A 16,482-nucleotide genomic window follows, 5' to 3' on the forward strand; every position below is an offset into this window, starting at 1 on the left:
CATATGCCTGTGTTGGTGTGCGTTTTTGAATCTGACCCAGCGTGGTTTTAGGAGCAATGCATGGTGTCGGCCAGAGTATGTGAGCGGAGCGAGGAGCGGAGCGTGGAGCGGAGCGTGCCCATTTTGACTGGACTGTGGAGCGCCTTCTCACCCTCTCCAATTTCGCTCCAGTAGCTCTCACTCGAGCTCAGGGCATGCCCTCCCCAGCATGCACTTATAGTCTACTTGTGTGCTGCTATAGCCCCTTGCTTTAGCTACTGTCATGAAGTTCGCTAAATATTTTCATAAAGAAACTGATCAAACACACAGGTGCTAAATCAAGGTGACTTACAAAGATGAGGAGGACCAAGAGCAAGAGAGGGAGTGTGGTGATGTAGTGTCCACAACTAAAGAATCATTGTGGAATCTGAAAATACACCTATCCCGAAAGCATGATGGTGGAACGAGGTGGGTAGAAAGCTAAGGGTGTCAACACCCTGTTGTTCTCCGCTAACATCAAGGCGGTGACCCGATCCTGTAGGTTCATGCTCTACAACATTCGGAGAGTACGACCCTGCCTTACACAGGAAGCGGCACAGGTCCTAATCCAGGCACTTGTCATCTCCCGTCTGGATTACTGCAACTCGCTGTCGGCTGGGCTCCCTGCCTGTGCCATTAAACCCCTACAACTCATCCAGAATGCCTCAGCCCGTCTGGTGTTCAACGTTCCCAAGTTCTCTCACGTCACCCCGTTCCTCCGCACACTCCACTGGCTTCCAGTTGAAGCTCGCATCTGCTACAAGACCATGGTGCTTGCCTACGGAGCTGTGAGGGGAACGGCACCTCCGTACCTTCAGGCTCTGATCAGTCCCTACACCCAAACGAGGGCACTGCGTTCATCCACCTCTGGCCTGCTGGCTCCCCTACCTCTGCGGAAGCATAGTTCCCGCTCAGCCCAGTCAAAACTGTTCGCTGCTCTGGCACCCCAATGGTGGAACAAGCTCCCTCACGACGCCAGGACAGCGGAGTCACTCACCACCTTCCGGAGACATTTGAAACCCCACCTCTTTAAGGAATACCTGGGATAGGATAAAGGAAGATATTCTCTGCTACTGGCCTGCTCTCCTGGCGCCATTGCATGAACCTGAAGCCACAGACTTTGGCCAAACTCGTGTTTCTAAATATGAATTCAAAGGCACTGTAGACTGAGCCTAATAAGTCATAAAAAAAAAAAAAGATCACAGCCAGATAGTATAATTTGTATTTAATTGTAAGTAAGTCATAGCCTATATGTGTAATTTATAGACAATAATGATTTAATACAAGGAAATGATGTTTAAATGCTGAGCCCTTTATGTCCCTACCAGTCTATTGTCTCACTCTCAAATGCTTCACAATGTATTTCTTTGGAGGCTAAAGCCTTGAAATAATACAGCCTAAATAATTAGGCTCCCTGTCTGGCCCCTGACCTATTTACAGTGTTTATGATGTTTAATAAGACATGTAGCCTATTTCAAATGATGTGTGCTTCTTACATTCACCTTTTCATGTTTATTCTATTCCATATGGTTTGGTTTCAATACTTAAAAACCAAATGGTAGGCCCAGGTAGTCACAAAAATAGATGGGTGTTGGTAAAATTGTGAATTTTATGAATGGAGCGAATATGTAGCGGCATTCTTTTTTTGTGTGAGCGCGGAACGGTTTTGAAAGGACGTGGAGCACAGGAGCGGGATTTCCAACCGCTCGACTCCGCTCACGTGCTCTGGTGTCGGCCACAGTGCATCTTCACACACACTCTCACTCACCTCGTCGCAGGCTGAGCAGCGTGGCTTGAGCAGCTCTGCGTGGTGTCGGCCACAGTGGATCTTCCCATCCTGGTAGAAATAGATGAGGTCCACCAGCAGCTCACTACACGTGGAGCACGTAAAGCATGCTGGGTGCCAGACCAGCCCAGGAACCGCTCTGGACGCCAACACCGCCATCTCCCCTCCGTTGATGCTCTCCCCACACTGTGACAACACAGACATCCATAAGGAACAGAGTTTCACTCTCAAACTAGAGATTGTATACTGTATTATTTTACTCAGCTCATTAGGCAAGTTATTTTTCTTCAAGAATCAGTGGGTGTATACATTTAATTGAAATGACCAGTAAAAATGCCATATTGTATTTCTTAAATGTCAAAGCGCTGACATTTTAAAAACATGAATTCCATTTCTAAATAAATGTGAGGTTGGCTGCACAGTGACATGTCCACAATTATAGCCAAATGCCCTAGTTATGTAACCTCCAGTCTGGAGTGTGTGGCTGTGTCCTGTCCTATCTATCTAATCCTACAGCATGGCCTCGGCCCTGGATACTAACTAGGGTATCATATGGCCACTAGGTCCCCTTGTCCCCATTCCCTACTGGAGAGAGGAGGAGGGTTGAGATATGTGGCCAACTCCCTTCCATCTGTGAGGGAGCACATCAGTACAGTTCTGAACATGGCATCTGGTGTTATTATGGGAATTATGTGGTCGACTATGTTCCCTCTGCGGTTGGGTTGTTAGGCTCTTGTTTGCTGGTCTCGGTTTCTCTCCGTGTGCCATGTGGGGACACAGGCCTTGCTTTTAACACTGGGACTAGAAACAAAATTATTCACATTTTATTTGTGACATACACAGTTTACAGCAGGGAGAGCCACGACCGAGGAGAGGGAGAGCCACTACAGAGCAGAGCAGAGAGGGAGAGCCACTACAGAGCAGAGCAGAGAGGGAGAGCCACTACAGAGCAGAGAGGGAGAGCCACTACAGAGCAGAGGGAGAGCCACTACAGAGCAGAGGGAGAGCCACTACAGAACAGAGAGGGAGAGCCACTACAGAGCAGAGAGGGAGAGCCACTACAGAGCAGAGGGAGAGCCACTACAGAGCAGAGGGAGAGCCACTACAGAACAGAGCAGAGAGGGAGAGCCACTACAGAGCAGAGCAGAGAGGGAGAGCCACTACAGAACAGAGCAGAGAGGGAGAGCCACTACAGATCAGAGCAGAGAGGGAGAGCCACTACAGATCAGAGCAGAGAGGGAGAGCCACTACAGAGCAGAGCAGAGAGGGAGAGCCACTACAGATCAGAGGGAGAGCCACTACAGAGCAGAGCAGAGGGGGAGAGCCACTACAGAGCAGAGAGGGAGAGCCACTACAGAGCAGAGGGAGAGCCACTACAGAGCAGAGAGGGAGAGCCACTACAGAGCAGAGCAGAGAGGGAGCCACTACAGAGCAGAGTGAGAGCCACTACAGAGCAGAGAGGGAGAGCCACTACAGAGCAGAGCAGAGAGGGAGAGCCACTACAGAGCAGAGGGAGAGCCACTACAGAGCAGAGGGAGAGCCACTACAGAGCAGAGGGAGAGCCACTACAGAGCAGAGCAGAGAGGGAGAGCCACTACAGAGCAGAGGGAGAGCCACTACAGAACAGAGCAGAGAGGGAGAGCCACTACAGAGCAGAGCAGAGAGGGAGAGCCACTACAGATCAGAGGGAGAGCCACTACAGAGCAGAGCAGAGGGGGAGAGCCACTACAGAGCAGAGCAGAGGGGGAGAGCCACTACAGAGCAGAGCAGAGAGGGAGAGCCACTACAGAGCAGAGCAGAGAGGGAGAGCCACTGCAGAGCAGAGCAGAGCAGAGAGGGAGAGCCACTACAGAGCAGAGCAGAGAGGGAGAGCCACTGCAGAGCAGAGGGAGAGCCACTACAGAGCAGAGCAGAGAGGGAGAGCCACTACAGAGCAGAGCAGAGAGGGAGAGCCACTACAGAGCAGAGCAGAGAGGGAGAGCCACTACAGAGCAGAGCAGAGAGGGAGAGCCACTACAGAGCAGAGCAGAGAGGGAGAGCCACTACAGAGCAGAGCAGAGCAGAGGGGGAGAGCCACTACAGAGCAGAGCAGAGAGGGAGAGCCACTACAGAGCAGAGCAGAGAGGGAGAGCCACTACAGAGCAGAGCAGAGAGGGAGAGCCACTACAGAGCAGAGCAGAGAGGGAGAGCCACTACAGAGCAGAGCAGAGGGAGAGCCACTACAGAGCAGAGCAGAGGGAGAGCCACTACAGAGCAGAGCAGAGAGGGAGAGCCACTACAGAGCAGAGCAGAGAGGGAGAGCCACTACAGAGCAGAGCAGAGCAGAGGGGGAGAGCCACTACAGAGCAGAGCAGAGAGGGAGAGCCACTACAGAGCAGAGCAGAGCATAGCTGTGTTTTGACCAAGTTTAATGGTCACCCCCGGGCTGCTCAGGACCCATTTGTAAGTACACTGAATAAAACACTGAGCATCAAGTGAGCAGAGCACAGAGTCAGCCAACCCACTGGAGCTACTCCAAACAACACCAAGAGGCTTTTTAGATTTTAGACTGTCTGCACGGCTGCAAATCCACCATATGTTTAGGGATCTCTTACATAGCCTGGTTGACATACAACACAGAGGAAGAGGAGGTTCTAAGAGAAACAGACTCCTCTAGAGAAGCGTCATATTCACAGAAGGATAAACAAGAGCACAGGCTACAGGTAGTTCTGCTTTTCCCTTCTCAATAGTCGTTTACTTGGGTTATATGGATTACAACAGTTTCCTATAACTTCCCAAACCGTTACATATCTGTTACCTTAAAAATACCCCATCTACCCATTGGTTTATGTGTCTGATGTGACAGTGTTCCTGTTAGGAACTGAGGTGAGTGGCGGTGTAAGAGAGGGCGAGAAGGGACATACATGTTCACAGAAGCTGTGTAGCAGGGCCCGGGGCAGGAGTTTGAGAGACCCCCTCCCCAGCGCCTCCTTCTTCCTCTGGACACTGAACATGTGGAGCTCCTTCTCCTCCTCCTCACTGAGAGACTGGCAGTAGCGCCCCTGGATGGAGAGAAAGGAGAGAGAGAGAGAGAGGCCTTAGTTAAATATAGTCGAAAGTGTAAAACACAAAGCAAAGCGTGACAACCATTTTTGATGTCTCCCTCCCAAACTGTTAACAAGGGAAAGCAGACGTTTACTGTTTACACAAACAAGGGTTGTGTTTAGAGTGGAATCACGAGGGGAAGGGTAACAGAGAGACACGCAGGGTTGGCAGCTCTGGCTGTGATGGCACATTATAAAGGATGTCTTTCAGCAGCGTCCCCTTTCCCACTGGTCTGTCCCCAGAAAGACCACTGCTATGACAGGAATCCTGCTAGCGGGGGCTTCCAGCAAGCATCATCAAATCATAGTCAAAAGGCTTATTGTGCCCACGACATTACAGACTGTTGACCCAGTGTGGGACCAAGGGACTAACAACTGGGATGTTGGTAACGTGAATGCCAAGTCCTCCCTCACATGAGCAGAATGGCATGAGGTTTACTACAAAGCAGGGAAGGACAAGGGTCGGACACAGATCTTCAAACAACATTGAGTCAGAGAAAGTGGATGGGAAGGAAGGATGGTGGGAAAAATGGGTGCTGTCCTCCTGTGAGACCTGCCCTGTTACGACGCCTTTAATGAGAGGGCCTGCTGGGATGCATTTAATGACACACACACACAGCGTATACACAAACATACACACACACACAGTTTAAATGAACTACACACACCCATGCACGTACAACCACACTCTTTTGGGGTCTTTTCCATACCTCATTGTCATGTGGAGGCAGTTGATAGAGGAGTTGTTTGATTCTGAACTTCTCTCCAGGACTGTTAACGTAAGGAACCTTGTCCTCAGGCAGACAGGAGAAATATAGCTGAACCTGGAGCACACAGAACAGAAGACACACACACACACATTTTCTTTTAGAATGTGAGTTTGATCCTTTGGTAGCGCCATGCTTACACCTACCACATGCAAAATGAACCTGGAGGGTTGTTTATCCTGTGAAGTAACATGAAAGTCAAATGTTCTTAATCAAGAACATAAAAACAGCCCTGACCTGATTCTAGGTCCCTGTTGAAAGGAAGAGCACCTTCCCAGATTTCTCTTAACCTATTTCACTGGCCCAGATAAATGTTATTCAGCACATTAGGAATGATAATACCAACTAAGCCTGTCCCTGAATAATGGGCTGCGTGCATGCATGTGTTTGTCCCTACCCGAAAAGTGAGCATAGCGGAGCTCCTTTGTGTGAGACAGGCAGACTTGTCAAGCACCACCCCAAAGACACTCCGAGACAGGATGTGTATATTTTTATTTACAAACTCTGGCATGGAAAAGTCTGCTAGTGATTAGTAGAGATCTGGCAGATCAGATGCAGGAGGAGGCCTTTAGAAGTGGATGTGGATCAATTCCCCCCCTCCCGCTGGTTGCTGGCAACACCAGGTTTGGCTTGGAGGGGGCCTCGCCACAGCTGCCTTTTACAGGCTTGTTCACAAACAGAGTCCACTTGTGTTATGTGGCACTCTCCCAACTACCCCTCTTCTCTCTCCTTCCCTTACTCCTCTCTCTCTCTCTCCTTCCCTTACTCCTCTCTCTCTCTCCTTCCCTTACTCCTCTCTCTCTCTCTCCTTTCCTTACTCATCTCACTCTCTATCCCCCTCTCCCTCCCTTTAAACAGCACACATGGAAGCAATGAGGGGGGAGAAGGGGCTGAAGCAACAGGAGACCCAGGCTCTAAAGCCTCCAAATAAACAGCCCCCTTTTGTGTGTAAATGCCTGGGTCAACTGTAATGCCTTTACAGCCACTATTCTGTGGAACAGCCCTGTAGTGCACATTACAGTGGAGAAACACACAGCCCTGGAGGTAGGGGGTCAGTCAGCGTACTGTTCTTTAGCCCTGACCTAGGGAGGTGGATATAGGGGGTAATGGCAGCATGAAATTTGCATTATTTACAACGGCCCAACGCTGAGGATTGTGGGGGTCAATTGCCATCCCCAGAGATGGGCTGAGCAGCAGGAAGCCCCCTCTAAACAGGAGACAAGAACATCCCACCTTTTTATCTGGTGGCAGTAATGACCCTCCCTCCTAAAGTAGTCTTCAGTTGCGGTCAACTGCCCCAAGGGGCAAAGTAGTAGCCAGGCCAGTGGCCCTAAGGGTCAAAGTGCCACGGCGACAGTTAAACAGTTAGAGACAAGCAGCTTTGTCGTGCTTCAGGGTGACAAGCATATGACAAACCCTGCCTCTGCACTGCTCACCACCCAAATAACCTGAGGAGGCCTGGCAACATTCCTAATGGAGTTATGACGAGGAAAATAATGACAGAGAAAGCTACTGTGGTGTTTCTCAGCTCCTATCTAAACGAGCCAAATGTGTTTATGGGTCCTTCTATGGTCTAATGTGGCTCAGTTGGTAAGAGCATAACAATAGACCCGGCAAGGTCGTGGGTTATATTGCATATACATGTACGTGACATATACTGAATAAAAATATAAACGCAACATGCAACAATTTCAACAATTTTACTGAGTTACAGTTCATATAACGAAATCAGTCACTTAAAATAAATGAGGCCCGAATCTATGGATTTCACATGAAATGGCAGGGGTGCAGCCATGGGTGGGCCTGGGAGGGCATAGACCCACCCACTTGGGGGCCAGGTCCACCCACTGGGGAACCAGGCCCAGCTAGTCAGAATGAGTTGTTCTCCACAAAAGGGATTTATTACAGACAGAAATGCTCCTCAGTTTCACCAGCTGTCCGGGTGGCTGGTCTCAGACGATCCCGCAGGTGAAGAAGCCGGATGTGAAGGTCCTGAGCTGGCGTGGTTACACGTGGTCTGCGGTTGTGAGGCCGGTTGGACGTACTGCCAAATTCTCTAAAACGACGTTGGAGGCGGCTTATGGTAGAGAAATTAACATTAAATTATCTGGCAACAGCTCTGGTGGACATTCCTGCAGTCAGCATGCCAGTTGCACGGGCATTGTGTTGTGTGACAAAACTGCACATTTTAGTGGCCTTTTATTGTCCCCAGCACAAGGTGCACCTCTGTAATGATCATGTTGTTTAATCAGCTTCTTCTTAATATGCCACACCTGTCAGATGTATGGATTATCTTGGCAAAAGAGAAATGTTCACTAACATGGATGTAAACAAATTTGTGCTCAAAATTAGAAATAAGCTTTTTGTGCGTATGTAACATTTCTGGGATCTTTTATTTCAGCTCATGAAACCAACACTTTACATGTTGCGTTTATATTTTAGTTCAGTTTAAGTGGCATATAGTGTTGAATATAAGGAGCATATTGTATATTAGTTTTTACATTTTTACTGTCTTGTCATTTAGCAGATGCTCTTATCCAGAGCGGCTTACAGTAATGAGTGGACACATTTTTGTACTTTTTCCCGTACTGGTCCCCCGTGGGAATCAAACCCACAACCCTGGCGTTGCAAGCGCCATGCTCTACCAACTGAGCCACACTGGACCCTGTTGTGTTGTATATTTTGGGGCGTCTCACCAGTTCTGGTCTGAGGCCGGGGGGTACCCAGGCGTACTCCTCCAGCGCACAGCCGGAGTCGTCGTCTGACGTGGAGCTCCTCTGGAAGCCAAAGTTCAGCTGACCTTGGACCTTCTGCTCCATCACTTCCCGTGGACCCCGCGCCCCGACCCCGGCCTGGTAACCACACGCACTCTCTAGGTTCATCACACACTACGCCTTCTACTGCAGAGGGTGGGAGAGAGAGGGAGGGAGGGAGAGAGATACGTGTTACTCAAGGCACAGTGATAGATACATCATCAACATGGTCCAGGGTTCATTGGGGAAAACCTTGTTTCAGTCGGTTTTTCTTCAGTTTGGTTCCAAACGAACACGACCCAAGCATCATTCACCCAGTCAGTCTCAGACATGTTGCACAGCTTAGCACTGACTGAGTCACCACCACCACTACGTTCATGTGGGTTATCTTCCCCGAAAGGCGCTGAGGGGATCTCTGCAACACTTTGGTTCCTCTGGTGATGCTTTCCCCATACAGCTATTTATAATAGGGGGACTTTCTCTCTCTCTCTGTCATAGTGGCAATGTGTCATGTAGATATGTCCCCTCATGTGGCTTGGGTCAAAGCCATTATTAAACTCCACCACTTTTATGAGGTGATGCCTGGACCCAGAACCAACAAGAGCCTACATTAAGGGTTACAATGGACGGCACGATGCACGTTCCATCTCCATATTGTAATTCCTGTTCCCTTCAACAGGAGACATGAGAGCAAGACCAGAAGCAGCAGACTCACACTTCAAGGTCTCACCTTATCACCTTATCTGTACAGCACATGTTTCGGAGACAGATGAGTTATACCTCATCATGGCACTATGTCTCTATACATGAGGCTAACATATGGAATGTAAGATCTCAAGATAAAGGGTTGGGTACTGTAGCTGGAGGTCTGTATAACAACAGTAACCCTGGCCTTTAGATACACTACTCCCTTACTGTAGCTGGTGGTCTGTATAACAACAGTAACCCTGGCCTTTAGATACACTACTCCCTTACTGTAGCTGGAGGTCTGTATAACAACAGTAACCCTGGCCTTTAGATACACTACTCCCTTACTGTAGCTGGAGGTCTGTATAACAACAGTAACCCTGGCCTTTAGATACACTACTCCCTTACTGTAGCTGGAGGTCTGTATAACAACAGTAACCCCTGGCCTTTAGATACACTACTCCCTTACTGTAGCTGGAGGTCTGTATAACAACAGTAACCCTGGCCTTTAGATACACTACTCCCTTACTGTAGCTGGTGGTCTGTATAACAACAGTAACCCTGGCCTTTAGATACACTACTCCCTTACTGTAGCTGTATAACAACAGTAACCCTGGCCTTTAGATACACTACTCCCTTACTGTAGCTGGAGATCCCTTACTATAGCTGTATAACAACAGTAACCCTGGCCTTTAGATACACTACTCCCTTACTGTAGCTGGAGGTCTGTATAACAACAGTAACCCTGGCCTTTAGATACACTACTCCCTTACTATAGCTGGAGGTCTGTATAACAACAGTAACCCTGGCCTTTAGATACACTACTCCCTTACTGTAGCTGGAGGTCTGTATAACAACAGTAACCCTGGCCTTTAGATACACTACTCCCTTACTGTAGCTGGAGGTCTGTATAACAACAGTAACCCTGGCCTTTAGATACACTACTCCCTTACTATAGCTGGAGGTCTGTATAACAACAGTAACCCTGGCCTTTAGATACACTACTCCCTTACTATAGCTGGAGGTCTGTATAACAACAGTAACCCTGGCCTTTACATACACTACTCCCTTACTGTAGCTGGAGGTCTGTATAACAACAGTAACCCTGGCCTTTAGATACACTACTCCCTTACTATAGCTGGAGGTCTGTATAACAACAGTAACCCTGGCCTTTAGATACACTACTCCCTTACTGTAGCTGGAGGTCTGTATAACAACAGTAACCCTGGCCTTTAGATACACTACTCCCTTACTGTAGCTGGAGGTCTGTATAACAACAGACTCGTGCAGTGGAGGAGATCTTGGTGGGCTATACTCAGCCTTGTCTCAGGGTAGTAGGTTGGTGGTCTGTTGATATCCCTCTGGTGGTGTGGGGGCTGTGCTTTGGCAAAGTGGGTGGGGTTATATCCTGCCTGGTTGGCCCTGTCCAGGGGTATCGTCGGACGGGGCCACAGTGTCTCCGTCCCCCCGTCCCCCATCTCAGTCTCCAGTATCTATGCTGCAATAGTCTATGTGCCAGGAGGCTAGGGTCAGTCTGTTATATCTGGTGTTATTCTCCTGTCTTATCCGGTGTCCTGTGTGAATTTAAGTATGCTCCCTCTAATTCTTTATTTAAGTATGCTCCCTCTAATTTAAGTATGCTCCCTCCCATCCCGGAGGACCTGAGCCCTAGGACCATGCCTCAGGACTACTTGGCCTGATCGTGCTGCTGCTCCAGTTTCCCTCTTCTGCCTGCGGCTATGGAACCATGACCTGTTCACCGGACGTGCTACCTTGTCCCAGACCTGCTGTTTTCAACTCTCTCTCTACCGCACCTGCTATTTCAACCTCTAAATGCCCGGATATGAAAAGCCAAGTGACATTTACTCCTGATGTACTGACCTGTTGCAACCTCTACAACCACTGTGATTATTATTTGACCCTGCTGGTCATCTATGAACATTTGAACATCTTGGAGTTCTGGCCTTAATGGCCATGTACTGTTATAATCTTCACCCGGCACAGCCAGAAGGGAACTGGCCACCCCTCAGAGCCTGGTTCCTCTCTAGGTTTCTTCCTAGGTTTCTGCCTTTCTAGGGAGCTTTTCCTAGCCACCGTGCTTCTACATCTGAATTGCTTGTTGTTTGGGGTTTTAGGCTCCGTTTCTGTATAGCACTTTGTGACATCTGCTGATGTGAGAAAGGGCTTTATAAATAACATTTGATTTATTGATTGAACAGTAACCCTGGCCTTTAGATACACAATTCCCTGTGGATCACAGTGCCATGTGGGGAATGTCCAAAGCCCCTGCTCTTTACTCCTCTCTCTCTTCTTCTCTTCCTTCCCTCTCTTCTTCTCCTCCTCCTTTGTTTTTCAACCTGCCACAATGAGGGAGGGAAGGGCGGCGCATGTCTGTCTCTCTCATCATCCTTTCATCTTTGGAATGGATAGAGGTGAATCAGGGGAGGTCAGGGCGCTGTCTGTCAGACAGGTGAGGGAGAGAGAGAGGGATGGAGGGATGAGAGATGGAGGGACGGGGACCATCGAGTGGACCCTGACATGGACGGATAGAAATAGGACAGCTAAATCAAAGACTGAGTCACCCCGATGCTGACTCACACACACACACCCATACATACACACACACACACACACACACACACACACATACAGTGGGGAGAACAAGTATTTGATACACTGCCGATTTTGCAGGTTTTCCTACTTACAAAGCATGTAGAGGTCTGTAATTTTTATCATAGGTAAACTTCAACTGTGAGAGACGGAATCTAAAACAAAAATCCAGAAAATCACATTGTATGATTTTTAAGTAATTAATTTGCATTTTATTGCATGACATAAGTATTTGATACATCAGAAAAGCAGAACTTAATATTTCGTACAGAAACCTTTGTTTGCAATTACAGAGATCATACGTTTCCTGTAGGTCTTGACCAGGTTTGCACACACTGCAGCAGGGATTTTGGCCCACTCCTCCATACAGACCTTCTCCAGATCCTTCAGGTTTCGGGGCTGTCGCTGGGCAATACGGACTTTCAGCTCCCTCCAAAGATGTTCTATTGGGTTCAGGTCTGGAGACTGGCTAGGCCACTCCAGGACCTTGAGATGCTTCTTACGGAGCCAATCCTTAGTTGCCCTGGCTGTGAGTTTCGGGTCATTGTCATGCTGGAAGACCCAGCCACGACCCATCTTCAATGCTCTTACTGAGGGAAGGAGGTTGTTGGCCCCATCCATCCTCCCCTCAATACAGTGCAGTCGTCCTGTCCCCTTTGCAGAAAAGCATCCCCAAAGAATGATGTTTCCACCTCCATGCTTCACGGTTGGGATGGTGTTCTTGGGGTTGTACTCATCCTTCTTCTTCCTACAAACACGGCGAGTGGAGTTTAGACCAAAAAGCTATATTTTTGTCTCATCAGACCACTTGACTTTCTCCCATTCCTCCTCTGGATCATGCAGATGGTCATTGGCAAACTTCAGACGGGCCTGGACATGCGCTGGCTTGAGCAGGGGGACCTTGCGTGCGCTGCAGGATTTTAATCCATGACGGCGTAGTGTGTTACTAATTGTTTTCTTTGAGACTGTGGTCCCAGCTCTCTTCAGGTCATTGACCAGGTCCTGCCGTGTAGTTCTGGGCTGATTCCTCACCTTCCTCATGATCATTGATGCCCCACGAGGTGAGATCTTGCATGGAGCCCCAGACCGAGGGTGATTGACCGTCATCTTGAACTTCTTCCATTTTCTAATAATTGCACCAACAGTTGTTGCCTTCTCACCAAGCTGCTTGCCTATTGTCCTGTAGCCCATCCCAGCCTTGTGCAGGTCTACAATTTTATCCCTGATGTCCTTACACAGCTCTCTGGTCTTGGCCATTGTGGAGAGGTTGGAGTCTGTTTGATTGAGTGTGTGGACAGGTGTCTTTTATACAGGTAACGAGTTCAAACAGGTGCAGTTAATACAGGTAATGAGTGGAGAACAGGAGGGCTTCTTAAAGAAAAACTAACAGGTCTGTGAGAGCCGGAATTCTTACTGGTTGGTAGGTGATCAAATACTTATGTCATGCAATAAAATGCAAATGATTTACTTAAAAATCATACAATGTGATTTTCTGGATTTTTGTTTTAGATTCCGTCTCTCACAGTTGAAGTGTACCTATGATAAAAATTACAGACCTCTACATGCTTTGTAAGTAGGAAAACCTGCAAAATTGGCAGTGTATCAAATACTTGTTCTCCCCACTGTACATATACACATACATGTACACACACACACACACACACACACTCACACACACACACACACACACACACACACACACACACACACACACACACACACACAGAAGAGATAAAGAGTTTAACTGCAAGGTGACTGCTATGTCATGTCATTGAAATCACTGCACCGAAGCGGCAGAAGGTTTGGAGACCTCCTCAGTTCTTTGATGGTGCATTTCCAATGAGGATTTACACTGTTTCTTTACCCAAAAGGCTCAGACTTTTCTGTTTCCATTACCATAGAGGGGCGCTGGTGTCTTACTGGGCCATGGGCTCAGCGGACCTGCTCTAACTGAGAATAGCCTACATTTCAACAGAAGAATGACAAAACTGCTTTGACATACAGGACAGATTTGCTCTCTAAGGATGGAAGGTATTGAGCATCCTGCTGACTTTCCAGTGTATTCATGGCAATTATCTCAAAGAACTGCTCTCCCTCCATAACCCGACCCGCACCCTCAGGTCAAGCGATAGCCTGCTCCTACACGCCCCCAGGACCAAGCTCCGCTCCTTTGGGGATCGGGCTTTCAGCTCGATCTCCCCAGCCTCTGGAATTCCCTCCCAGACCACCTGAAGGCACCACAGACTCGGGGCTCCTTTAAAACGGGCTTAAGGACCTTTCTCTTTAGGAAGGCTTTCTGTTGTAGCATCAGCTGGGTTCTGGGTCCCCTGTCTAGTTGTGTCCATTCTTTTTCTATTTGGTTTTAATTTTTAATTTTATGCACTTTGAGATTATTCTGTTTAATGAAAGTGCTTTACAAATTGAATGTATTATTATTTGTTGTTATTATCACAAAATTAAAGTAGTATAAACTACTACTACTACTGGTGTTACTACTGGTGCTACTACTGGTGTTACTACTGGGGCTACTACTGGTGTTACTATTGGGGCTACTACTGGTGTTACTACTGGTGTTACTACTGGTGTTACTACTGGGGCTACTACTGGTGTTACTACTGGGGCTACTACTGGTGTTACTACTGGTGTTACTACTGGTGTTACTACTGGTGTTACTACTGGTGCTACTACTGGTGTTACTACTGGGGCTACTACTGGTGTTACTACTGGTGCTACTACTGGTGCTACTACTGGTGTTACTATTGGGGCTACTACTGGGGCTACTACTGGGGCTACTACTGGTGTTACTACTGGTGTTACTACTGGTGCTACTACTGATGTTACTACTGGTGTTACTACTGGTGTTACTACTGGGGCTACTACTGGTGTTACTACTGGTGTTACTACTGGTGTTACTACTGGTGCTACTACTGGTGTTACTACTGGGTCTACTACTGGGGCTACTACTGGTGTTACTACTGGTGTTACTACTGGTGTTACTACTGGGGCTACTACTGCTGCTACTACTGGTGTTACTACTGGTGTTACTACTGGGGCTACTACTGGTGTTACTACTGGTGTTACTACTGGGTCTACTACTGGTGTTACTACTGGTGTTACTACTGGTGCTACTACTGGTGTTACTACTGCTGCTACTACTGGTGCTACTACTGGTGTTACTACTGGTGTTACTACTGGGGCTACTACTGGTGTTACTACTGCTGCTACTACTGGGGCTACTATTGGTGTTACTACTGGTGTTACTACTGGTGTTACTACTGTGGTTACTACTGGTGTTACTACTAGTGCTACTACTGGTGTTACTACTGCTGCTACTACTGGTGCTACTACTGGTGTTACTACTGGTGTTACTACTGGTGTTACTACTGGTTCTACTACTGGTGTTACTACTGGTGCTACTACTGGTGCTACTACTGGTGTTACTACTGGTGTTACTACTGCTGCTACTACTGGTGCTACTACTGGTGCTACTACTGGTGTTACTATTGGTGTTACTACTGGGGCTACTACTGGTGTTACTACTGGGGCTACTACTGGTGTTACTACTGGTGCTACTACTGGTGCTACTACTGGTGTTACTGCTGGGGCTACTACTGGTGTTACTACTGGTGCTACTACTGGGGCTACTACTGGTAATACTACTGGTGTTACTACTGGGGATACTACTGGTGTTACTACTTGGGCTACTACTGGTGTTACTGCTGGGGCTACTACTGGTGTTACTACTGGTGTTACTACTGGTGTTACTACTGGTGTTAATACTGGGGCTACTACTGGTGTTACTACTGCTGCTACTATTGGGGCTACTACTGGTGTTACTACTGGTGTTACTACTGGTGTTACTACTGGTGTTACTACTGGGGCTACTACTGGTGTTACTACTGGTGTTACTACTGGTGTTACTACTGGGGCTACTACTGGTGTTACTACTGGTGTTACTACTGGGGCTACTACTGGTGTTACTACTGGTGTTACTACTGGTGTTACTACTGGTGTTACTACTGGGGCTACTACTGGTGTTACTACTGGGCTACTACTGGTGTTACTACTGGGGCTACTACTGGGGCTACTACTGGTGTTACTACTGGGGCTACTACTGGTGTTACTACTGGTGTTACTACTGGTGTTACTACTGGTGTTACTACTGGTGTTACTACTGGGTCTACTACTGGGGCTACTACTGGTGTTACTACTGGTGCTACTACTGGTGTTACTACTGGTGTTACTACTGGGGCTACTACTGGGGCTACTACTGGTGTTACTACTGGGGCTACTACTGGTGTTACTACTGGTGTTACTACTGGTGTTACTACTGGTGTTACTACTGGGGCTACTACTGGTGTTACTACTGGGCTACTACTGGTGTTACTACTGGGGCTACTACTGGGGCTACTACTGGTGTTACTACTGGTTTTACTACTGGTGTTACTACTGGTGTTACTACTGGTGTTACTACTGGTGTTACTACTGGGGCTACTACTGGTGTTACTACTGGTGTTACTACTGGGGCTACTACTGGTGTTACTACTGGGGCTACTACTGGTGTTACTACTGGTGCTACTACTGGTGTTACTACTGGTTTTACTACTGGGGCTACTACTGGTGTTACTACTGGTTTTACTACTGGTGTTACTACTGGGGCTACTACTGGTGTTACTACTGGTGTTACTACTGGGGCTACTACTGGTGTTACTACTGGTGTTACTACTGGTGTTACTACTGGTGTTACTACTGGGTCTACTACTGGTGTTACTACTGGT

The 16,482-nt window shown here is 47.9% G+C and overlaps 1 protein-coding gene across 1 annotated transcript in view; it reads right to left on the bottom strand.

The window, feature by feature from the left end:
* The window catches only part of LOC121531642 (prickle-like protein 1), an 89,794-nt gene that overhangs the window by 3,459 nt on the left and 69,853 nt on the right, over positions 1–16,482 (bottom strand). Inside the window, exons 2-5 of the mRNA XM_041836987.2 lie at positions 8,351–8,554; positions 5,598–5,711; positions 4,708–4,845; positions 1,787–1,990 (exon numbers count right to left, since the gene is read on the bottom strand). Coding sequence (XP_041692921.2) covers positions 1,787–1,990; positions 4,708–4,845; positions 5,598–5,711; positions 8,351–8,536 — 642 coding nt within the window. The 5' untranslated portion in view covers positions 8,537–8,554. The remainder of the gene's footprint in view (positions 1–1,786; positions 1,991–4,707; positions 4,846–5,597; positions 5,712–8,350; positions 8,555–16,482) is intronic.

This window comes from Coregonus clupeaformis, chromosome 19, assembly GCF_020615455.1.
Source record: "Coregonus clupeaformis isolate EN_2021a chromosome 19, ASM2061545v1, whole genome shotgun sequence".
NCBI classification, from domain to species: domain Eukaryota; kingdom Metazoa; phylum Chordata; class Actinopteri; order Salmoniformes; family Salmonidae; genus Coregonus; species Coregonus clupeaformis.